Below are 24,117 nucleotides of genomic sequence, written 5' to 3' on the forward strand. Positions count from 1 at the left end.
ATTGTAAGTAAAAAAATATACCTCAGTGTATTTTTGTAAATAAGTATTCGTATCAATATCTGTAATATCAAAAGAACACATTGCGTAGCGTAATATTTCGTCTCTTTCTTTTTTATTAAAATATAATTTTTGTAGAGAAGGTTGTAACAGCTAAAAGATTATTACGTACACAAATATATATGTATGTATATATATTTGTAAAAATAAATAACGTTATAATATAATATAACAATTGTGTACGGGGTAATAATGTATACATTTTACTTTTCTGATTTTATTAAAATCAAATACGACGCATTTAGACGTTGAAATCCTTCGGCACGAAAAACATTGCTAAGAAATCGTTTGTTATACCAAGAAGACATTGCGATTAGAGATTAATATATTTCGGCAACAATATTTGTTTAAAAAATGATACTTTTCGAGAGATAACACATTTTGTTTTCTTTTTTCATAAAATATTGGAAGTAAGAAAAGTATTATTCATTATATTTACTGTTATATTTAATAGCATCTTTTATTTAATTCCCACAATATTCATTGAGAATATGAATCTGTAATTTCGTGTATGTACATTGAATCAGTGAACAAAAATCCAAGATTGTATTCTTCTTGGCAATAATAAAATGAACCGTAGAACAATATTATTCTTTTGAGAGAAGTTAAAGAGAAATTAATTATAATTATAATTAATATATTTCATCATTTATAATTGATCTCATTAATTATTCAGAAAGTCGCAAAAGAGGACTCTGTGTAGAGGGCTTTTCTATTCAAACCTGCTTTATGTAAATGACGTACAATACGGTTGTGTACCTGTATACATAATAGTAAAAAAAAAAATAATAATAATAATTTGTACGAATCTCGAGAACTTTGGCCCAGAGTTTCTGGGATTCTGGGCAGTATCAGAGCATTCAGGAGCGTGGCACGAGTATGTCGATCTCGATCACGTGCGAGGACCGGTGTGGACATACCTCGCGCATGCGCGCTGTGGGGATAACTTCACAAGTTCACAATTTTCCAAAAACACATGCACAGAAGTACATGGTTAAGTGCGGTGTGCGGTATGTGTCGTTAAATATTGGTCAATATTGTTGTGCGGATGATGTCTGGTTTCGTAATCGAGGAAGAATAAGGGACAAAGGCGTGAAAATGAATGAAGCCCTACTGAGACGGATAAAGAGGCAGCTAAACGCAAAGTTTTATGTGATGAACGACGCGTGGCTAAGAGATTGCGTCGAGTTTTTTGTTAGAGATAAGAACCCTCATGAGGTATGTGTATGTACGTACTCACGTCGCGAATTGCTATCTTGGCGCTTCACATGTACCATCGTTAATTAAAATTAATAAAACAGCAACATATTATGATTGCGATTAATTGCGATTGTACCTTCAGAGAAGGAAACGTCAAACGAGAAATGTTTTGTCGTAACTCGCTAATTCTTAGCTCGAATGAAATACATCAATTCTCTGTGTTATAAATAAATCATAATTTATCATAAACAAAGGAATTAACCTTTGTGCACCATCAACAGCGCCTGGCTCTCAGCCCGTTCCGCACTCTCTTTGATTTTCACCAGAGCCTTTACACGGATATGAATATTAAAATTAGAAAGATATTTTTAAAATACTTAATTGTTTTTCCTTTTGTACGTTGTTGAATGTTTAAAATATATTTGTATATTGTGTGCAAAAGTCAACTTGTAAAAATAAAACAAAAATAAATGCAAAGAGAGAGAAAGAGAGAGAAGACATAAACTCTTAATTATTAATTAACATTGAATTTAAATTTATATTTAAATGTTCTTGACATTCTTTTTCTATAACTTATATAATTATAGTTGCTGAATATAAACATTCCAGTTCGCTAAATTACTTGAGACAATTAACTTCTGTGATTGTCACTGCAGATGACGGACAAGCATATTTTCGAATTTGTGGAGTGCCAATGGCAGCTGAGTGACCTGCGGGAGATCAGCAACGAGAACGGATGTCTGCCGAGGAATCTGGCGCAGCAGACGCGTATTGTATTGACAGATACTTATATCCTCCAGGTGAGCTCTGTGATGGTTGTCACATCGTAATACGTATTTCTTACCTCAGAGATCCAAATTGTCATATATGCAGGTCATCCGATGTGAGCATAGGTAGACAAGATGTATGATATAGCGAGCTCCAAGTACAAGCAGCTTTGTGAAATTCGCAAAATTGACAATCGGAACCTGGAAGTCGCCTTGGAGGAAGAGAAGAAGAAGGAGGAGTGGCAGCCCAAGGGCAGAAGAATGATGCAACTGTGCCTCACTGACGGCGTGCAGGATGTCACTGCGATAGAGTACACTCCACTCAAACAAATAACCGTACGACTTTTCCCATTGCTGCATCGACTTGAATGAACGACCACTCTATCCAAATTATTAAATTGAAGAATGATAATTTTGACAAATGTTTTTTGCAGGGCGCATTGCTTCCTGGCTACAAGGTGATGATAATTGGTCCGGTTGACTGCAGACGTGGTGTTATTCTCCTAGAGGACAGCAAATACAAGGAGGTTGGCGGGGAAGTGGACTCTCTGTTGAAACCCAACGCGCCGGAGAATGTCCTGGCAAGAGCTCTGTAAGACTCGGTCAAATTTTCTTCGAGTTTAAATTATTGACGGTTTCAATCTCTAGCTTCTTGATCTCTTATTTTATTCGATCATCCAGGGGAGAGCCAGAAAACCCTGATCCATACAACGACAACGGACCATCCAAGATCGCGAATCATAATAGCCAGAATGTGACATCTGGATCTAACAACGACAATTTTTTCGACGATGACTTTGAGGAAGCTATTGACTTGGAAGCAGTGACGGCGATCGAACGACGGAGCCAGGAAATCGAAGCTGTTCAAGAACGCTCTGAAAATACATTCAATAACGGACAAACGGCTAGGAAAGAAACAAATGAGATTATTGAAGAAACGCTGCAGGATATAGACTTTGAACCCTTCGAGAATTGGTGAGTATTAAAGTCAAAAAGTATCAGCTTTGTAATATGAATTTAATTCAGGTAATAATTGGCATCATTTTTGACCATGTAAGAATTTGTTTCAAAATTCACAATTTTTTTGATGGAAACAAAATTCACTTTTCTGTGTATTATCTTCTAATTTTCTATATCGAGCAATTATTCTAGGCCCAGTGATTCCCCATCGCGAATAGAGACTAAGAAACTTGACGATAGTGACATAATAATAATCGATGATGCGCCAACTTCCACGTGCAATTTTCGTAGCAAATCACCGCCTCCCACGAGTTCTCATAAGAATCAAAACTTTTTGGAATTTCCCGATGATGATTTTGACCTCGATGATTACGACGTCATAATTAAAACAAAAGAATCGCAGAGGTTCCTATCTATAAATCTTTTTCTATATTATTTTCGATATATATTTATCGTATTTATTATTACTTACCTTTTGTGTCATTTTTTAGTCAATAAGGTGGAAATCTTTTAATTTTGGCATCGTTTTTAACTATATAAGAATTTGTTTCAAAATTCACAATTTTTCTGATGGAAACAAAATTTACTTTCCTGTGGTATTATCTTCTAATTTTCTATATCGAGCAATTATTCTAGGCCCAGTGATCCCCCATCGCGAACAGAGACTAAGAAAACTGACGATAGTGACATAATAATAATAATCGATGATGCGCCAACTTCCACGTGCAATTTTCGTAGCAAATCACCGCCTCCCACGAGTTCTCATAAGAATCAAAACTTTTTGGAATTTCCCGATGATGATTTTGACTTCGATGATTGCGACGTCACAATTAAAACAAAAGAATCGCAGAGGTTTCCTATCTATAAATCTTTTTCTATATTATTTTCGATATATATTTATCGTATGTTATTACTTACCTTTTATGTCATTTTTCAGTCAGCAAGGCGGAAATCCTTTAAAAAATAAAATCAAAACGTGTGCGCCAATAGTGCCACTGCTGGAATCGACGAATCGTAATGCTCCGATGGAAGTTGAGAAATGCATATCCACGAAAGCGGTACAAAACGAAAAATCAATGGTATATGATATTTATATTATAATGATATATAATATTTATAACAGTCTTTTTTAATATGAATGATTCCCATATTTTCTCTCCTTTTTTTCCCTTTTTTTCAATTAAAACTATCAATGTTTTTCTTTCACTCTTGTCTGATTTTATTAAAGGCGAGCACTTCGAGAACAATACAGCAAATGTCCAAGATCAAACCTATTACCAACTTTTTCAAACCCCTGTCTGCCCCCAAAATCTGCGATGTCCTGAGTGACGTGTTACGCGAGCCTATCACGGAAAAAATATGCAGAACAGTGAGAGGTCAAGTAAAGACCATAACTTCGGCGCTAACGAAACGGGGTAAATGCTGGTCGGTAACGGCAGTGATCACGGATCACACTTCCAGCGTAGAAGTCTGCTTCAATTCTGAGGTACGTGAGATGGGACGATTTCTTAAGGCTCCCTGCTGTCTTACCGCAGCCATTTATCGTGAAATTAGAAGAGAGAAATCATGAGATGAAATCCTTTTAGATTCTGGAAGAATTTCTTGGCTTCACCGTGCAGGAATTTTCGCAGAAAAAGAAACTTGCCAGGTCGAATCCTCGAGTAGACAACGAATTACGAATGGTAAGCTGGATATAATCACGATAGAATAATCGTGTTATAGTATCTCTTTTTCAAATCCAAATTCTTCAGAATCTACGCAAGGCGCAACACGATATTCAAAATCTGGACGCGTTGTTGAAACTGGAATTGGTTCAGGGTGAAATGGCCAAAGTCGTTGGTATCACGCAGTTGACTGCGCAACAAAAGAAGGATCTTAATATGAAGAGGCCTGCATGAAATCGTAAAATAGATATGAATTGCATGGGAGGTTCAAGAACTTCTCAAAATTCAAAAATATTCGATACTTTGTATAAACATACAGCAATTCTGCGATCAAAACTGTAAGTAATCGCAGGAAATTTTTATAATTTTAACTTAGATATCGTTTCTCAGGGACTGAATTATAAAATATTTCTTTTATATAATTTATAATATTATTGCTATCTTTAATAAATAAAACAATTCAACAAATAGCGCGAAGCGAACGTACGGTGTTATTCTTGTTCCGTTCTATGACTCGGGGATCTCTATTTTTAAATTTAATTAGAAATATTCAAAGTTAGTTTCTTTACGTACGCTCACGCGTAAAGTAACCGTCGCTCGCCAAAAGAGAACAAATTCCGATTAACGAATTGCATGATCATAGCATTTATTAACTGGTACAATTGATCATCGCGCAGTGGTACATTTTTGTCTCAACTCATTGTTTACCCTCGTTCACTTTTTCTCTCACTTATTCTTTTTTTTTCTTCACTCACTCACACGCACATGTACTCTCTCGCACTCTCTGTTTTTATCACTTATTCAACGTGATAACAAGTTCACAGTTTCAATTAATATCGTTTTTTTTTTATTGTTACAATAAATTTACGCTTATTGCACGCTTTTCCGTGATATAAAACTCATTCCACTTTCTCTCTTTCACTCCCTTTGCTTGTTCTCACTCTCTCGAGATATAAAATAAATCGTTGAAACACGTCGCACCGATGATTCTGTCTTCTCTAAGGAGGATCTGCAAATAAATCGTTTAAATAACAATAATTTAAATATAAATATCAACGCAATATGTCTCGTGAATTTCTACAATCGTCGACATTGGGCTTCTATTCTCTTTATCCTTTTATCCTTGATCCTTTCCTTCTTTCTGCTTCGATGAGCGCAACGACAATGTCGTTCCTTGTCAATAGCATCAGTCCGCCTTCCGTTGATCTAACTAGTTTGTCTTTCGTAAAATAACATTCTCGCAATAACTATTCTCCATGGAAACGCACATTGACTGCCTCGAGCCTACGGGTCTTCGTCGACCCCCTGAAATCGCGAGTCGCCGAAAACATCGGTTCTCGGCGAACTTACATATGTATGATCGTTAATATTTTATCTCATCCGGAAATGCTTGATCGGTGATTAAATTTAAGAAAAATTCAACTAAAATTCTCGAAGTTCTGTAACCTTAACTAATAGAAGCCACTAAAGCTAGATCCTGGATACCTTGAATCCTGGGAAAGTCGAGATCATAGATAAGATTTCCTTCAACTAGAGTTTGTAGATATTTAGCGTTCTAGAGTCTTCTATCACGACAATTTGGAGTCTCCGAGTTCGTATATCCTTGGAAATGTCAATTTTTCCAAGGAGAGTATTTAGTAGCGATCTTTTGAGATTCTCAATCCCTTGAAACTTCGGGTCCCTTGATTTTTTAAAACTCAGACTTATGAAACGCGAGATCTACGTTTACTTCAATCCAATAATCAGCGAATTGTGATGACTTTAGTTTTCAGAGCCTTTCGAATTCTAAGAAATTTTGATCGCGGAAATTCAGAATTCCCGGATCCGCGATACTGTAATGGACGTTTCGTCGAGCCCCCAAGTCCTAATCATGGATTCTCGGTATCTCGGATCTCGGGCTTTCATGGAGCTTTCGCGGATCCTTTCGGAAAATTCGCGTAGCGCTCTCCCACTGTCTCCCGACTTCCCCAACAGAACGATGAGCTTTCGAGGAATTAGCTTTCGCGGATATTCGACGAGCGTCGTCGTGCCCGAGACGATCCTCGGCCGGGACGATTTTCTGCGGTTCAACAGTGTACATGAGTTGCGCAGATCGATCACCAAGACGGCGGCGGTGTCCTTGAGATCATTGGATCGCTTCTATCTCGATCGCAAATATCGCCGTATGTGAATCGCGTGGGAACTCTCACGGTTGCTGCCTTAGTATCATGTTAAAATGTATATTTTGTATATGTATATGTGTATCGTATGTGTGACGTGTGTATATCGTATATATATGTATTGCATGTGTGGTGCGTATGTATATGTTGTGTGATCATTCCGCGCGCACACGGTATACTAGAAGATATCGATGAAGCTGCCACCGACAGAGGTGAGAAAAGCAGAGTTCTAACGGAAATTTTACCTACAATGATCTCGTCGTCTCAACAACACGGCGCTTCCGATAGTTAATGTGGCGTGTACGTGTGGAGTGTATGTTTTCTGCGTGTTGTGTGTTACGAAAGGTGGTTTTGGTGGTTTACCAAAAGGTATAACCGCCCTCCGTTCCTCCTCCCAGGAACGAGCCCTTCTTTTGCGAAAGGGCCACACTATGGCCGGCCATCGCGGCCAGCTGCGCAGCGTTCGCGGCCACCCCGGGTGGCGGCGGTGGCAACACCGGCTGCGAGATACCGTCGAACCGGGTACCGTCGAAGCCATTCTGCGAAACAAACATTATAAATATTAATAATTACAATATTGGGAAAGATTTTGGAGACAAGCTCCAATATCTTTTTTAGTTCGGAAGAACGGTTCACAGATTCATCCAGATTTTTTTTTTTATTATCTCCACAGAGATAGAAAAATTTTAATATCGGAATATAGATGCTGCATAATGTGACGGTGTGTTATTTTTACTGGTAGTACATGATAAACATTCGAGTAAGCAAACTGTCGAAACTGTCTGCGGCATGCCGGCAGATTGGCAACAAATTCGATCAGAAATCGAATCATTTAAATGATATATTCTACCGTTAAGCAATCTGCTGTCATATCGGCAGGTTATTTTGACAAAACATGAGTTTAATGTGGACGCAGATGATACCGAATCTGTTACAATATCTGAGCAAAATCTGTTGTTAATCTGTTATCAGTTGCTTACTAGGGTAATTATAGTTGCAGTGGTAATATAGTCATCGTTTAAGACTTTATGCTACTAGATGCGCTAATAACGGAACGATTCTCCCGAAAAATGCCGTCGCGCAAGCTTAAATTCGAAAGAATTCGAAAAAAATTTGAGCTTGCGCGATGACATTCTTCAAGTCTCGCTACAAACAATTTTTTAGAGAAATATACAATATATATATATCGATACTTACAGGTACCATAATGGTAGGTCTTACAGGGGCGGGTTGCATAGTGGGATAATACGCCGTTGTCGCAGCTAACGGCGGATAATATTGCAAGGGATATCCCGGTGGATAATATTGCAAAGGGTATCCTTGCCCTGCATACATTGGTTGATACATCTAAACAAGAATCGGTGTTCATTGATGAAATTTATACGTTTGGTGTACCTCTTCGAGGTAATTTCGAAAGACGGAATACGCGCGAGTGACTCACCATAGGATGCGTAAGGGTCTGATCGTACGTCGGCGGCGGCGGACCTTGCGTCGCGTACAATTGAGGCTGATTGGGAAATACTCCATATGGGGCGGCGCCTGCAACTGTCGACGAACGTTATCAGAATCGTTCAATAGCACAAAGCGTAATGCATTTGGAATAGGTATTAAAAGAGGAGGAGGACACCCCTCCCCCTCCCCCTGATACAATCGAACCTCTCTTTCATTAATTCATCGAGACCAAATCAAATCCCTATTCTTAGCACTCGGTTCGACCCCACTTGTAATAGCATTCACGCGCAGAATGCAAAATGTTGCTCCATTGATATAAGTTAGAATTCACGTGACGTGAATCCAAGATGAATGAGAGAAATCGAGGAAATTATCAATTCCGACCCTCGTTTCCCACGAGTTTTCTGATTTTATCTATTCACCTCTCGCAAATTCCACTCTCTGGGCTTCGTTCAAGAGCCTTTCATTTTGACAATTTTTTTTTTTTTTCGTTCAAGAGAAAGACGAGTTGGTAATGCGAAAGATCCTTGCAATTTAAGAAGCGCCCAGATAGAATATAAAACTCAATGACATCAGGATAACGTTGAATCTGGACATATCCAGATAACTTTTAAGTGATAAAACTCATGACATGTATCATGATGACGTCATTGGCTCTAGACGTATCCAGATAACTTTTAAGCGATGAATAAAGTCACGATAACGTCATCGTGATGTCATTATGAGCTTTATGTTCTACCTATACTACGTTTACGCGAGCGTTACTTCTGTAGTAACTTACGATAATTTACTCCGCGTAAACGAGTAAATTATCGTAAGTTACTACAGAAGTAACGCTCGCGTAAACGTAGTAATGGGCAATTACTTCGAAAAGTAAGGAGACAAGAGTTATATGTAAAAGCTTATTTCAAAAACCCTTCCTTCATTCGCGATCACCTCGATACTTCGCCAGTACTCGCTTCCCGGAAGTATCTCATCTTTCGCAGATGTGACACGAAACGGGACGTTCGAGCACAATCGGCAAAGAATCTGTACAATAGATACTCGCCGGCGCGGCGCGGCGCGGCGCGGCGCGGCGAACGGTTCTCCGCATTCTCCGCATTCCTCGCGGGGATTTAACTGCTTAAGAAAGAGAAGTGTGCAAAAGGTTTTGTCTTACCACCGTAGGTCGGGGGTTGCGTCGGCGCGGGGACAAAGCCAGTCGGTGGATGCGGTGCCACCGGATACGCTGTAACATAAGGCAATGCGTAATGCAGCTCCACCTGAATTTCGCAGGTCGCGAATGGCGTGTGTGAGTGTGTGTTCGATCTAAGCCAACATGGTACGTGGTACCACACTGCCAGAAAGGACGAGTGCCGGCGCACCCCGTCCGCGTCCCGACGCGGCACCGAAGAATTGGAATCCGCGCGTGATCTTGGCAGATCGTATATAAACCTCGTCCGCGTCGAGCACGCGTAGAGCGCGTCGTCGAGATCGGTGGCGCGATTGGATCCTCCCCTCCGTTGCGGTATTCTCCTGGACTGGTAATTCTCAGCGTCCGATTCTCACCATTTCGGCATCTCGAAATCAGCGACTCGATTCGAAGCGACCTCGAAGCGGTCCAAACGGATTCGACTAAATTTTAAGCGGTCCAAACAGATTCGATGGAATTTTTCTTCTTATTCTCATCTTCAGCCTTTTCAGCTATCTGCTCGAAGCGATATTGGCGAATATTGAACTTTCATCTATTCGCGTTCAGGACAAATCGCCAAAGGCCGAAATCAGTTTAACAATTTAGCTTTTAGACGTCGAGATATACATATATGTTCGACTAGGCGATATTATTTGTGCTGATAACCAGCAAATAATTTAAAAAGAGTTGGTGCGGTTTTGAGAATCGTTTCGATTCAGAAAACTGATTGCCAGACGATTATTTGGACACCACTTTCACAGTTCAAGTTATTAGTACAACCACTTCGATGTCGTTAATTTGAAATACTTCTTTCAGAGTAAGTAGCGTCGAGGCAATTTTTCAAGGATCATATGTCCGAGGAATAATCCCGCTACATTGGAGGGCTAGATCGTCCAAACGCGCTATCGATCCCCAGAGTGGTACTCCCACACCCAAGTATATCTTACACATGACATACACCGTTTTGATCAAGATACTATTCAAAGCTCAAACAATGTTAGTCACTAAATAATGGTGAAAAGAAATGATCGAAGATATCACGCCCGCCTGTCGCGCCCGGGCCTTCCTTGGAGCTTCATTCTGCCCGGCGTAGGTAAACTGCCGGGGCGCAGACGGGCTTCTTTTATATATATATATATATATATAAAAAACCATTTACAAGGTGACCAACCACTCCTCTCATCCCGAAGGGCTCATCGACTCGGTCGCTCTGCGTTTACTTTGAAATTATCCACAACACTGACGCTCCAACGATTTTGGCATCCAATTACTTAGAAATTTGTTTCCATACGTGAAAGATTCTTGTAAATTTTTTTTTTATATAAATACAAGTAAAAATCTATATAAGAGAATGTTAAAAGGGAGAAAAAAAATAGCGTGACCCGGTTTTATAAATGAAAAACGAGAGGGATTTAATGCATTTATAATACAATCGATATACTGTCGGCTAAAAGAGACCACAAATAAGAGAGCATACAAAATTTAAAAATATCCCAGTGACACCCTAGTTAAAAGTCCGATTTATGCCCCACTCAATATTTTTTCTTAATTTGAAAGTAAACTGCGGTCATATATAAAGCCTTTTTTCCAAAACTGAACTGTGGACCGTTTTAGAAGATGGAAGAATCTTTCGTCAGAAAAAAGTAGTAAACTTGTAGCTACATTATCTAGATCAGTAAAAGAGTAATTAAATGTAAGAATAGCTACTTTGAAAAAAAAAAAATGTCTAATACTCTTTCCATCTTGTAAAAAAAAATTTTGTTAGAACTTTCAAACATTTTTTATCATTTTATTATAAAACAATGAATAAAATAATATATGTTAAATTATAATGCATAAATTTGATTTCACTTCAGTACACACTTTCAATTAATGGTCTCGAACTTTTGGTCGGCAGTGTGTAACATGCTTTTACCAGATATTTATTGATATATATAAAATTGAAAGAAATTGGTAGAAAAAAAACCAGGGTCTTCATCAACCGAGATCCGATTAGAATAATTTCAGTTTTTTAACTGCAGCATTTCATTAAGTGCATTTTGAGATGTCTTTTTCTTTTCGAGAGGTTGATCACCTTGGACCATACCCACTCGAGGATCCATCCGAGATCGCTAACATACAAATGGATCCACGATCGAGGAGTTAAAACGAATCCGCACTCGAGAATAATTCGATAAATAAATCTCCCAGAATAGAAAAAAATTCGTCAAAATTTCAACAAATTTGAATGTTCTGTGAGAGAGTTTCTGAATTTTCGTTACTCAAAGTTTAAATCTCTATATACACTCGCAGAAAATTCAGGCGGTTATTCTCGAACAATGATTCGTCATTTGAGCAACCTTTACTTCTAGAACTAAGATTTAATACGAAACCGATCTCAAAGCAAATATAGCGTTACGCAATCAAGGTAGAAGCCAAATACATTCGTCTAAGAGGTCGAGCCTGAGGGATCCGCGTAAGTAAGGCGTCAACACAAACACCCACTCAAGTATGTGCAATCTTCAAGATAAATTATTAACATCTTGGATTTTTGCAACAACAAACAGACGCTTTTTAAATCCATACGAGGGTAAGGATATGTAGATGCCATTGATATATCTTCGCTTTAGAGCGCTTGACACTCGTGTATATAGAATTTGAAATGATATTCGTAAGTTGTTGTACAATTTAAATTTTCATTGCTAAAAGTTTTATCGCTTGAGACGCTCGAGAGCTTTAATCTTAATTATCTGAATCAACTTAGAGAAACTCTTGTATCTTTTAAGTATACAAAAGTATACGAGAAGAACTTGAAACTCCCAAACTTGAAAGCTACAAGGTTGGGACTTGGATTCCCATTGATGTCTTTGCTCTTTAGCATCCACGTGTTTGCATCCACGTCCCGCAATTATCCAAAACATCAACAATCCATCCATTCGCTTCATTTCGTCAATGGCTGAGAGATTAACCCGTTATGTTCCAATCTACTTTCAAACTGTACCTTCACCGTTCACATCGGATTTATTTTGCGCAGCAATATCTGAAGAATGTATAGCTTTTGGATGGTAACGGGTTAAAGATCAAACTAAATTGCATATCGATAGATCCCGAGGCTCGGCCGTGTTCAAAAAACAGAAAAACGACAAAAAACAGAGCTAAAATAAAGCCAGGAGGTAAGAAGGATAACGGTTGCTCCAAAAAGTGATGTTAAAACAAGCCCAAGTAATCGAAGGACTCGCGATACAAGAACGGCAGTCCGTCTTTAACATCATCATTATCATCGTGTCATCGTCCTCGTCCGTCATCGCCGTCCGTCATCGCGGGCGATGACGAGATGCGATTTCACAAGTCGAGCCGAGAAGACGAGTCTCTATTATCTCTTTCTTTCTCTTCTTTTTTTTTCTTTGGGCGGTGAATGTGTAATTTATACAATGAGTATAGTGGTACGAGATGATTATGTATAATATATATAATATTTATATATGCATATATAGCGGTGGACTATGTATGCATATCGGGCTCCACACATTCAAAAAGTCGTGACAAGACTCAGCAAACCACAAATTTCTGCAAATATCCAGAGATAAAGGTTAAACATGATTAAAAGTTCCTCGGAATCGTGTGTAATAGTAAAGTAAGTGACGTTGGCGACCGGCCGCGTCGCGACGCCGCGAGACGTTCGGCCGCCCATTTCTTTCTCTAATCCTTTTAAATTATCTAAACCGCGCCATGCGCCACGCACCGCCGCCATCGGGAGGCCAATTATCCTTCTGAACGCTTCCGCATCAGTGCGACACGTTCAGACGCGACGTCTTAGGGAGAGAAAAATTTATATACATATATGTATATGTATTATTTAAAGTATCTGCAGAAAACTGCGATATATACATATTTGCATTGAATCACAAAGGAATTATTTCTTCGGTTAATTTTTCGTTAATTTCGTTTCCTTGAGCACCTTTGGATTTTGCCAAATAATGACGGAAATAACGTTCTCGAAAGATATTCATCGAAAATCGTTTCAAATGGATATTTAATAAAATTTTGAATTACGAATTACGAAGCCACCGAAACAAAAATGGAGGATTTTCTGTCCTCCGGACGTCGTGCGCGCGATTGCGCTGGTGCTGCATAGACATGTTGTACTCTAACATAAATGTCAGCCCATACCAAATTGTTTATGATATGATCAAAGGCCGATCGAACTGGCGGAGACGAGCGATCCAACGCGGCTTTTCGCACACGGTGCGATATCATCTCTGGCCGCGATCACGTTTGAGAATTTGACAGGTGGTGCAAACGCGATATTTTACTTGCGGTATGTACTTACAAGACACCCGTATTAGCTTCAGGCAAATTCTGAAGAACGTGGGAATGTGAAAATCCAGAAAAATCAATTAGAATTGATATGAAACAAAAAAGTGACGAGTAAAATTTGAAAATGGAAGAATTTTGAAAGGACCAAAGAGAAAATTCCGAGATCCAGAAATATCCAAGAATTCAAAGCCTCAGAAAAATAAATCCACAGGCAATGAGAGCTGAAGGATCGTAGATCGCAATTTCCGATAATTCCTGATGAGTAAATAGAGCACGTTTATTAAATTAACCCATTGGCTGTGTAAGAGAATTTTACTATTTGGGCCAAAAGTGTGTTGAAAAAAAGATCGTCGGATTATTATGAAACTTGATACCCTTATGTCTTTTGGGTCTCTAAATCCAAATTTGTCAGATTTTTAAAATTCAAAATAGCGGATCCAATATGGCGGATCAAAATTATAATACAAAAAATGGTCTAATTTTCATGAAATTTGGTGCCTTTTATGTTTTTTGGGTCTCTGAATCCGAATAAAAAAAATTCATAAAAAAAATTGTTTTTCAAAAATCTTAAAAATTTAAAAATTTCAAAATTTTTCAAATTTCATGAAAATCAGACCATTTTTTGTAATTTTGATCCGCCATATTGGATCCGCCATTTTGAATTTTGTATATCTGACTTCGGATTCGTAATCAGCGACCCCAAAAACCCCCGAGTAACAAGTTTCAAGCAAATTCAAAAAGTTTTACTTTGTTTTTTTCTACGTTGCGGCTATAGCCGTCACACACACTCTTGGCCACTTTTGTTTTTGCGGCTATATAGCCGTCATCCACAGTCAACGGGTTAAATTGAATTAAGATGAATTATTGAAATCGAAAAATAAGATCGGCGCGTTAATCTTTGGTTTTTCGCACCGCATTCCACCGACCTGAATGATAAATTTTGAGACGGACCACCCCGCACAAGGCGACAATTCGTTTAGAAATCTCCGCGCGTGTTCTAGATGCTAGTCTATCCGCGGCATTCGTGCAACCTTTGAGAAATAACAATATAAGTGTCTATGTGTCACGGTGCAAACAATCATCGAATCAGTCACAACCGATTGTAATATTAATGCTAGTACGGCTTATTGGTAAAAGTGTCTATCGCTCTTTGCTTTCTCTCTGCCACACGCACGCACACACTCTCTTTCTCTTTCACCTCCTTCGATTGGTCCCAATGAGCAGTTCGACACTATTCAGGGCCAAGATATACTTATACTCTTTCTCATTTTTCTTTCTTTTCTTTTTCCTTTTTCAATTATCTCTCGGCTGGCCCGCATTGAACGACCGGCAAAGAACATTTTCCTTTTTTTGCCGGACGGCGATTCGTCGAAGTGCTTCCGTGGACAACGAGACGCGTCCTCGAGACGAGTGGAGTCGTCGGAAGCGTGGCCCAGGAAAACGCGCTCCGGGAAAACATGGACGTGCGAATTCTGCGAAACCAACCCGCCGAGTGAAAGCTTGAAAATCCGCGATACCCAAGCATCTGTAACTCCCAACGACAATATGACAGAGCGAAAGAGAAGGATATGTCTCTTTCTTAAAAAGAAAAAAAAATCTCTATTCAAGGGTGAGAGAATATTTCTTTAGAGCTACGCGGGGAAACAGATGCGAGGAACGACGATAAGAGGTAAACCTTCGCGTTTTCCCAAAATTTCCGTCCATTCGCTTCCCGAAAACTCCTCTCTGGACTCTCGTCGAGAACGCTCTCGTCCGGTAATCGATCAGCGTATCAACGAATGCTATTTCGCTTAAGCTCACTATTAACAGTGTACACGATTACAAAAATCCGGTCGATCATGCGCATGCAGCGGTCGCGTCGCCGGGAGACCTCGCCGCGATCGAAACGGGAAAACCAATTTGGAAAAAAAAAAATACGGAAAGAAAAACAAACAAGTTGCGAACGTTGTAACGCAAACGTGTGCAACGATTTTTCGCGACGAATGTCGAAAAAAATAAGAGGGAATTTTCACCGTCCGGAACAGCGAGCGGGTCTTCCCGGCGACGGCGAGATATCTACGGAGCTACGGTGATCACACAACAACAATTACAATTCAAAAATGATGGCGCTAGCCCGCCCGATCCCCCCCCCGGGATCGCCGCTCTCGCCGATCCGAGGCGCTCCGGGGGATCCCGGGGAGGGATCGAACGTGGATGAGGGTAACAATGGCCCAAAGCGAAATCGTGAGAACCGATTAAAACAGCATATCGAAAGGAAAAGAGAAACATGCACGATTATAGAAACAACGACGGCGGGCGGCACGATCGCCCCATATACCCCTCTCTCGATATTCGCCTTTTTTTCTTTTCCTCGCCCTCCCGCCCCTGAGGATCGCGGGCGATCGGGCCTTTCCCGCCGTCGAAGAGAAAAACGTTCTTTTTTTTTTTTTTTTAGCATGCGAGCGAACACGAGGTCAAACTCGTAGAAAGATCGAAGCTTATACTTGCACGGAGGCCTATTGAGGGATGCTAAAGGGGTGGAACGCAATTTCACTTTGATTTTTCCCCGCCGCACAGCTGCCTCTTATCTCTGCCTTTCTCCCCCCCTCTGTCTCACTCTCTCTCTCTCTCTCTCTCTCTTTGTCCCCTGCGAAGTCAGCTACGCGTGGACCGCGAGCTTGCAGCGCGACGGTGGGCGTGAGATTACGTTTCGTGATTCACCGCTTCTCTCTCTTTCTCTTTCTCTCTCGCTACAATAACGTTCAAAGTCAAAAAAAGTCTACGCTCAAGCTACCGAAGAATTAATCTAAGGTTACGCTATTATAAATCGTCGAAGAGAAGAAAGTCAAGATATATATATATATGAATATATCTATATCTGGACGTCTATATATCACGTGTCTACGTTCATGCAGCCGCCGCCACGAATCTCCACACGCGGTCGACCGAGACCTCGCGTTTCTTTCCGAGCTTTCGAATTTTCGTATACTCCTCATTTATAGCTCCTCTTTGTTTAGCGCATTTACGACGCAAATCGGGAAATTTGTGGCGCGGTGGTTCAAAGCAACGCATGCACTATTTGTTAAGAGTGAGCTAGCAAGTTTCCTAAGAGGATAAAAGTTATCGTCAAAAGTATAATACGCCGAGCTTAGGATACAGCATTCGTGTACACCCGCAAGGCCCGCCGTGCACGCGCGCGTGCTCAATCTGCCGCACTCATTTTATTATTATTTCGAGAGAAATCAATTTAAATGAATCAATAACTTTTTGGTGCAATTGAGGAGTTACAAGGCTTTGAGGACAGCAAAAATTTAGAGAGTTGCAAAACAATTATAAATAGGAGTATGAACTTTTTGTTATCCTGGAATATAATTTTTTTTTCTTCAAACTGTAACCACGATAACTTCGGAACAGTTTTTAATCGATTAACTTAATATTTGACACAAATGTTTATAATTATCTCTATCGATTCAAATTTTTCGCAAATTTCAAAATCACTTTCTATTTACTTTTCTTTTACAAGCTCCAATTTTTCAGTGAAAATATTAAATTTCATATTTTTATAACCGCCACATTCTGCGACGCATATTGGTTTTCTCTAAATCAATAATATCGTCAAATGTATACTTAAAAGACATACGTAACAAAAAATTCGTACTCCTATTAATTTACCTTTTACGACTCTCCAAATTTTTCTAATTTTTATTCCTGTCAGGATCTCGTAACTCCTTAATAACAATTAGACTTGACGCACGACGAAAAGTTTACCGATCGATAATTTAAAGATTTATAGAAAAAAAAAGAGGAAGAAAGAATTCTTTCTTTTTCAACTTGATTCTATCCGATGAAGATCGTATCATCGCAACGGGATTCTATTTAATGCAATAATATTGCTGACAAACATTGTCGCGATATCGAAAAAATCACATAAAAATGGAGAGCGAGTGTGGGCACGCGCGGGGGCACGTCGGGCGTGGAATAATAATGTAGGAAAAAAAGAAGTAAGAGTCAAAAGAATAAAGCAGTCAGCCAGTATCACGAAATTCCAGTACGAAATATTGGTACACCCATATCAATATCTTACGGCCATATTGATTTGGATACAATAGCGACCCGCGCCTCCGATTTCCAAAAGCGCCCGATCGGAACGGCGCGAACGCGTCACGCGACGTCCGCGGCCACGAAAGCGGAGAGATAGATTCTAAAATCTCGATAACGCGCTATTTTCCGTCGAATTTTTAAAAAATTACACTTTGTCCGCTTGTCGTCGCGGTTGTCGGAATGGAAGAATAAAAAAGACAGTGATTGTATATCGTTGAAAAAAACTCGGAAAAATTCGAAAAATTCGCGAGTCCACCCCTCGAGGCTTTCGAGGCGAACTACGGGGCGTAAACGTGGCCGCGTCAGAAGTCGCGCGTAATCCGCGATTCGAGCGTGGGGCATTTTCTGTATCAAATCGGAAGACGCCTGGTGCATTCTATATCTTTATGTATATGCCGAGGCTGACGGAAGGCTAGCGATCGTTTCCAAAGATATTCCAACAATGAGAAGAGAGGTAGGACTCTATACTAGATTTCACGATAAGAATTTTCGAGGGTCTGAAAACGTAACACGGTTGGACCTTCTCGATACAATTGTTTTACGTTACAAGACACCGATGTCTGTTATATATTTTTAAAAATGCGATTTCTCTATCCTTCTCTCTTTCTTGATACGGAGAATAGAATAGGCTTCTCCACTTGCGATACTTGTGGAACGAGAGATGTCGCAGCATCGCTTGGTCCTTGCAAGTCTCATTCTTGCTAGCGAAGGCAAAAAGGAGTGCACGACGAACGACAGCTAGAAAGCGATCAACGTCCTTACGTTAGCCTCAACATAATCAAAGGTGGTGTATACATATTTATATATAATAATATATATATATATATTTATGTGTGTGTATACGTAATATATGTTGGTATATATAAACACGTAGTGAGTTAAGGTAATATATAGAGTAAGGTGAGGTTAGATACGTGGCTTAGGCTGCGCCGGTCTCCGGAGCTCCACCTACTGACTGGGATCAAATCGTCTTTGTAATGGTCCGCTGCAAACATATTGACAGCCAAACTGTAGGCACTATCCCTCCGCTCAGCTGCTACACCGCCATTAAGGTATAAACGGTAGCAGACTCGCAGCAGTATGTATATATAAACGTTATCTTCACGTCACAATTACCAAATAATTTAGCATTACATGGCGAAGGAGAGCGCGCGTCGGCTCTCCCGCTTACAGGACGAGCTCTTTTTTTTCTTTTACGTATTATCCTTACGATACCGCGCTCTACGTGGGAGCTTCAGCGCCTGCTTTTTCGGGGGGACCAGACCCAGACTCGGTAATGAAATACGTCTCGGCACCGTCGGTCGAGGTATATACCGTTCTTACGGCGCTTACGCGAGAAAGTATAAGCGAGTCTCTTTGCCGAAGCTATTCCAGGGGTGTCTCAGATCTCGCGTCCCGTCGTGCGGGAGGGTATACGAAAGCGCATATCCGGAACGTCTGGAACGGCTTGAGCAAAACGTACGGACGCTCAACGTGAACACGATCACCTCTCTCTCTCTCTCTCTCTCTCTCTCTCTCTCTCTCTCTCTTTCTCTCTCCACCGGGGTATCTGTTCGATCATCGTTAGCGACAACGGAACTACTTGGCAAATGACTCTTTGACTCTTAAGCTCTACGGGGTCCTTTTAAAATTATACACCTCATATACACGGGGCGTTTGCGCATTCTCCACTTTCCGTATAACCAGGCCCCCTTACATCTGTAAGAATACAACTGGAGTAATACAAGGGGATGACTTCCGGAGCACCAATTCGTCAAAAGTTGTGAGCCGCGAGCCGAAAAGAATGTGACTTGTTATCCTTGGAATCTTTGTTGTATATAATCCAACTGAAAACTCATGTTTTGATTTTTAAATGTATGTGGTTTGCAATGCGTGTGTATCCGCAAAAAAATGCACCATGTACGTGTAATAGCTTGACTGGAGCTTGACAATCTCATATTAGGTCTGTTCGTTTTAATTGAACTTGTTGCACGGTTCATCTTTTCCCTTTTTCTTTTCACGTTGGGAGAGAAAAAGATAAGAAGATGAACCGTGCAAGAGGTTCAGCCAAATAGAACGGGCCTTACGAGTCTGTGCTACATATACAAATACGTAGTATATATTCCAGGTATAACAGATAGTCACGATAATCAAAATGACAGCAAAATGACGATTTCTAGTCGTTTTACCATCATCATTTTGACTTGTGATTGTGACTTTCTGTTCTACCTGGGTATACGAATGTATTTATATATGTATGTATATGCGGTGTATTTGTAAATCAGGTGCTCGTATCTCATCAAATATGTGTATTAACTAAAAAAAGAAGAGTTAAAAACTTCAATAAGTAATTCTCAGCATTTTAATAGTTTCTTAAAAATCTTAAAAATAATTAGAATTAAAAAGGCAAAGAGTCCAAGAAGAGCGGAATATTTAAAACAAATGTCTAAAAATAACTGGGATTCCAAGAATTTTTGAGATCAATGCAAAGGGATCGGTCGTCCACGAAAAGCGAATTCATATACACGAAGATTTACAAATCTGAGAATCCAAAAGATAGCTCGAGAATATTCGAGGAAAACGCAGGTGTGGCGAGAATCGAAAAAATTTCGTGTACGCGAGAGAGAAACCTCAGAAACTTGAAAAAAACACGAAAATTATAGAATTTGAGGATCTTTCGGCGTTGGCTGAAGGAGACGCGGTCATAAAAATCGCGAAAAAGATCCGAGGAGAATTCTCGCGAAGAAAAATTCGGGGCGTAAACACCGAGAGGTTTCTCTGTCATCCTTTCATTTTTTTTTCTTCTCCCTCCTCTCTCTCTCCCTCTCTCTGGCAAGAAAGAGAATGAACAGCTCTCCGGAGGCCATTTTGTATTCCCAGCGCGATGCGCGGTATTGATTTGTCCTGTCAACCCGGGCCAGGGGTAATTCGAGCGGTCCGTGCCCGGCGCCCGGAGCCCAACGCGCGACGGGCAAGCCGACGCCATGACGCGTCGTGGGCCCGTCCGCACCAGGAGTCGCGTCGACGACGTCGCCTGAGGCAACCGACCCGGTCGTCGCGCCAAGTGACAAGTGGTGAGGTACGGCTTATCTCAACGAGAGCGTATATATATATATATATATATACGTGTGGTATGTATATATGTGTGCGCGCGCGGGCGCGCGTACGCGTGTACGTGTCGCATGATTCGTGTACGTGCGTGTGCGTATGTGTGAACGCGCGTCTGTAGGTATGCCTGTGTGGGTACGTTGTACATATCCCAATCCTCCGTCAACGTATATATCACACGCAGCTAAAGTGGTAACGCGCGATTACGTCGTATAGTTACCTTTCTTGTCAGTCATTATTGCTTAAAGTTTCACAATTTTACTTAAAAAAAAGAAGTACGTTATTCCTAATTAAATCACCGATTCGAGTCTCACAACACTGTCGGCCGACGAGAACGGCTGTGACACTTGACAGACACTAGCGCCGTTTATTGAGCGTGCCCGGTGGTGCGACGACTGCGACGATGTTGCGCGTTGCGCGCGCTGCCGCCTTGCGCCGTGCGGCTATTGGCCCGCGAGCCGGACCAATGAGGGAGCATATAACCGCCGCGCGTGTCCTAAAGTCACTGGATGCACTAGATTAACAAAGGGCTGGTTTCGTCATCTCCGATTGGTTATGTCCCATTTCCACCAATGCCGATGAAATCTCGGGGGCCACTTTTCGACCAAACTCCGATTAACTTGGAGCCTTTTATGTCCACGATGCTAGAAATCACTCCGAGATCTCGGACGGAGAAAGATTTAACCAATCGCATTGGTCAATTGCCGAATTATTTAAATATGATTGGTCAATTTTTTCTCGGTCCGAGATCTCGGAGCGATTTCTAGTATCGTCGACACAAGGCTTAAGCCCGGTGTCCACGATGCAAGAACTGTGTCCAAGTTTCGATTGAAGCCAATCAACTTGCAGCTCTTACAGAAAAGCAGCAGTTTCATTGGCTTAAACCAAAACTTGGACCAAGTTCTTGCATCGTGGACGCCGGGCATTAAGCCTTGTGTACACGATTAGAAATCGTTCCGAGTTTCGGTTTAAGCCAATGAAACTGCTGCTTTTCTGTAAGAGCTGCAAGTTGATTGGCTTAAGCCCGGTGTCCACGATGCAAGAACTTGGTCCAAGTTTCGATTTAATGCCCGGTGTCCACGATGCAAGAACTTGGTCCAAGTTTCGGTTTAAGCCAATGAAACTGCTGCTTTTCCGTAAGAGCTGCAAGTTGATTGGCTTAAACCGAAACTTGGACCAAGTTCTTGCATCGTGAACACCGGGCATTACAAAAAAGCAGCAGTTTCATTGGCTTAAACCGAAACTTGGACACAGTTCTTGCATCGTGAACACCGGGCTTTAGGCTGAGTCCCCACTGTGTGCGTCACGCGTCGCGTCATCACAAGTTAACCGATCAAAACATCCCATCACAAAATGTAATAAAATAGGATGTTTTGATTGGTCGCGACGGATGACGCGCTCAGTAGAAACCACGGTCGTATACACAGGTCTGGCAACTCGGGCCGAATTTTAGTGGTGGGGGTAGCACACTTATTGAAGCAGGTTTTTTAATTTATGATATCGCCACCACGTGTCGCTACTATCTAGTATACAGCCGCTATCACGGTCGTACCTCGACCGTGGCCGCCGTTATATCATATGTTCAGTGGTTCAATGTACGGTCGTGTTACGTGTATAGCCGCTGGCTAATAATTTTGAAAAATCTAATCTGAGTGCCTACGTCGTTTATCCAACAGTTTCTCAACTACTTGCTCACTACCTTTGCCAGCATTATCTCCTTCCTACGCTGAATTGGGCCCGGAACGCCGTCCTTCACAGTAATAACCGTCATAATGATGACGTAACCTATAACGACGCTATTGCTGCTGTGGCTAGCCATCTCCCTCGGCATTGCATCATCACCGACCTTTCCTTTGCCTTGCTCTAAAATGTTCTCTAATCACAAAAAAGAAGAGGTGTCATAATTGCAGTTATCTAAGAAAACTGCAGTTACAAAAGGAAGTGAGGTTTAATAAGCGCAAAACGCTGCTTCGCATTCGGAGCACTTCAAACCCAGTCGAGAAACATAAAGTGATGGCAATGCGGAAAAAATATAACAATGAAAGGCGTATGATATTTGTGCAAGTAGGTTCTAAAAATTTATAACTCGTGTGACACCTGTATAAAAGCTGTGAAAATTAATTCTTGCAGTCGAGCTTTAGTACCAAACGCGTCAACGAAACTGATTGATATAAAAACTTGTGGTGGCTTGATTCACGCCAATTCTAGATTTTTTAATCTTATCCGTCACGTAGAAGCATGCTTCGCAAAATATGCATATCATGTGGATGTTTTTAAGTTAACATTTGATGACGTTATTACAACGTATGATTTTACGTTTCCGTGCAAAGATCACGCTTCTGACATACTATCTTTCGCATTGGTTTATTACATTCGGTTAATGAGGCAACACACGCGCTCATCAACAAAACTTAAAATTAAGCAAAAAATTTGTTGTAAAAAAGCTGTCAAAATTGACGAATGAATAAACTGTTCTATATATAATAATGTTATATTGTACTTTTTTTTACCATGTAAACCTGAAATGTGTGTTTTTTTTAATTTGATACAATTTAAACATTATTCATGAGTGAATAATGTTAAATTCATAATGTTAAATATCAATGATTTATTGGTGAATGATTCATCCAGAATCGAACATCAATATCATCAAAATGTCTCATGCCGTAGCTAAAGACACTCGACTAAACGTTACTTAAAATCACGGTATAATAAGACTCGGTCATATTTATCGTGCTCGCCTGCATGTACAACGAATTTATTGCCCGCTAGTCAGCATCGCGTTCTTTATTTGTCTCGTTATAACCGTACTTAAATTTGGCGCGTTTTGTAATTCATTGTCTGGCCGCCGCTGTCGTTGCGATCTAGTAGCCCGTAGAGTCCCTTTATAAGAGTCTGGACAGACTTTGGGAGTGCAACAACATGGCGTGAATGTCACGTATATAGGGACTCTATTCTAGACGCCCTAGATGGAAGAAAAACACTATGGCGTCGATAACTACACGTAATCGTTGTATTGTTGTGATATCGTGAGAGAATTCTACAGAGGCTGTGAGAAAGTGTGTTTGTCTATATTTTTATTTTGACTTGATAGAGATAAGATAACCAAAACTTTAAAATACCTGAAAAGAATATTTCAATAAAATAAATTATAATAGTATACAATTTATTGATAGAGAAAATTACGAGATGTATATATAGATAAATGCATGACATTGTCATTT

At 40.4% G+C, this 24,117-nt stretch overlaps 3 protein-coding genes across 7 annotated transcripts in view; 2 read left to right on the plus strand and 1 right to left on the minus strand.

The window, feature by feature from the left end:
- LOC143897745 (recQ-mediated genome instability protein 1) lies at positions 1-5,511 on the plus strand. 4 transcript variants are annotated; one of them, XM_077406611.1, is made up of 11 exons: positions 1-1,285; positions 1,914-2,057; positions 2,151-2,360; positions 2,459-2,616; positions 2,706-2,999; positions 3,177-3,389; positions 3,621-3,836; positions 3,922-4,063; positions 4,213-4,470; positions 4,571-4,666; positions 4,736-5,511. In XM_077406611.1, the coding sequence occupies exons 1-11, from the start codon at positions 1,271-1,273 to the stop codon at positions 4,880-4,882; spliced, it is 1,893 nt and encodes a 630-aa protein (XP_077262737.1). In that variant the 5' UTR covers positions 1-1,270; the 3' UTR covers positions 4,883-5,511. The 4 variants fall into 4 exon arrangements, with proteins under 4 accessions (XP_077262737.1, XP_077262735.1, XP_077262736.1 ...); XM_077406609.1 differs by having other exon boundaries at positions 1-1,275; XM_077406610.1 differs by lacking the exon at positions 3,177-3,389 and having other exon boundaries at positions 1-1,275.
- Positions 5,270-21,274, minus strand: LOC143897756 (DAZ-associated protein 2). Of its 2 annotated transcripts, XM_077406640.1 has the most exons (5): positions 21,114-21,274; positions 9,419-9,487; positions 8,249-8,352; positions 8,005-8,154; positions 5,270-7,346 (listed from the first exon to the last, which is right to left on the minus strand). In XM_077406640.1, exons 1-5 carry the CDS (start codon positions 21,127-21,129, stop codon positions 7,167-7,169), a joined length of 519 nt encoding a protein of 172 aa, XP_077262766.1. In that variant the 5' UTR covers positions 21,130-21,274; the 3' UTR covers positions 5,270-7,166. The 2 variants fall into 2 exon arrangements, with proteins under 2 accessions (XP_077262766.1, XP_077262767.1); XM_077406641.1 differs by lacking the exon at positions 9,419-9,487 and having other exon boundaries at positions 21,114-21,270.
- Positions 20,723-24,117, plus strand: part of Pbp45 (proximal sequence element A Pbp45) — a 7,709-nt gene continuing 4,314 nt past the window's right edge. The window contains exon 1 of the mRNA XM_077406635.1: positions 20,723-20,864. The gene's annotated coding sequence lies outside the window, so the exon portion shown is untranslated. The remainder of the gene's footprint in view (positions 20,865-24,117) is intronic.

The sequence above is a fragment of the Temnothorax americanus genome, unplaced genomic scaffold, assembly GCF_048541705.1.
Source record: "Temnothorax americanus isolate GAGA-0224 unplaced genomic scaffold, ASM4854170v1 Scaffold21, whole genome shotgun sequence".
Classification (NCBI taxonomy): Eukaryota; Metazoa; Arthropoda; class Insecta; order Hymenoptera; family Formicidae; genus Temnothorax; species Temnothorax americanus.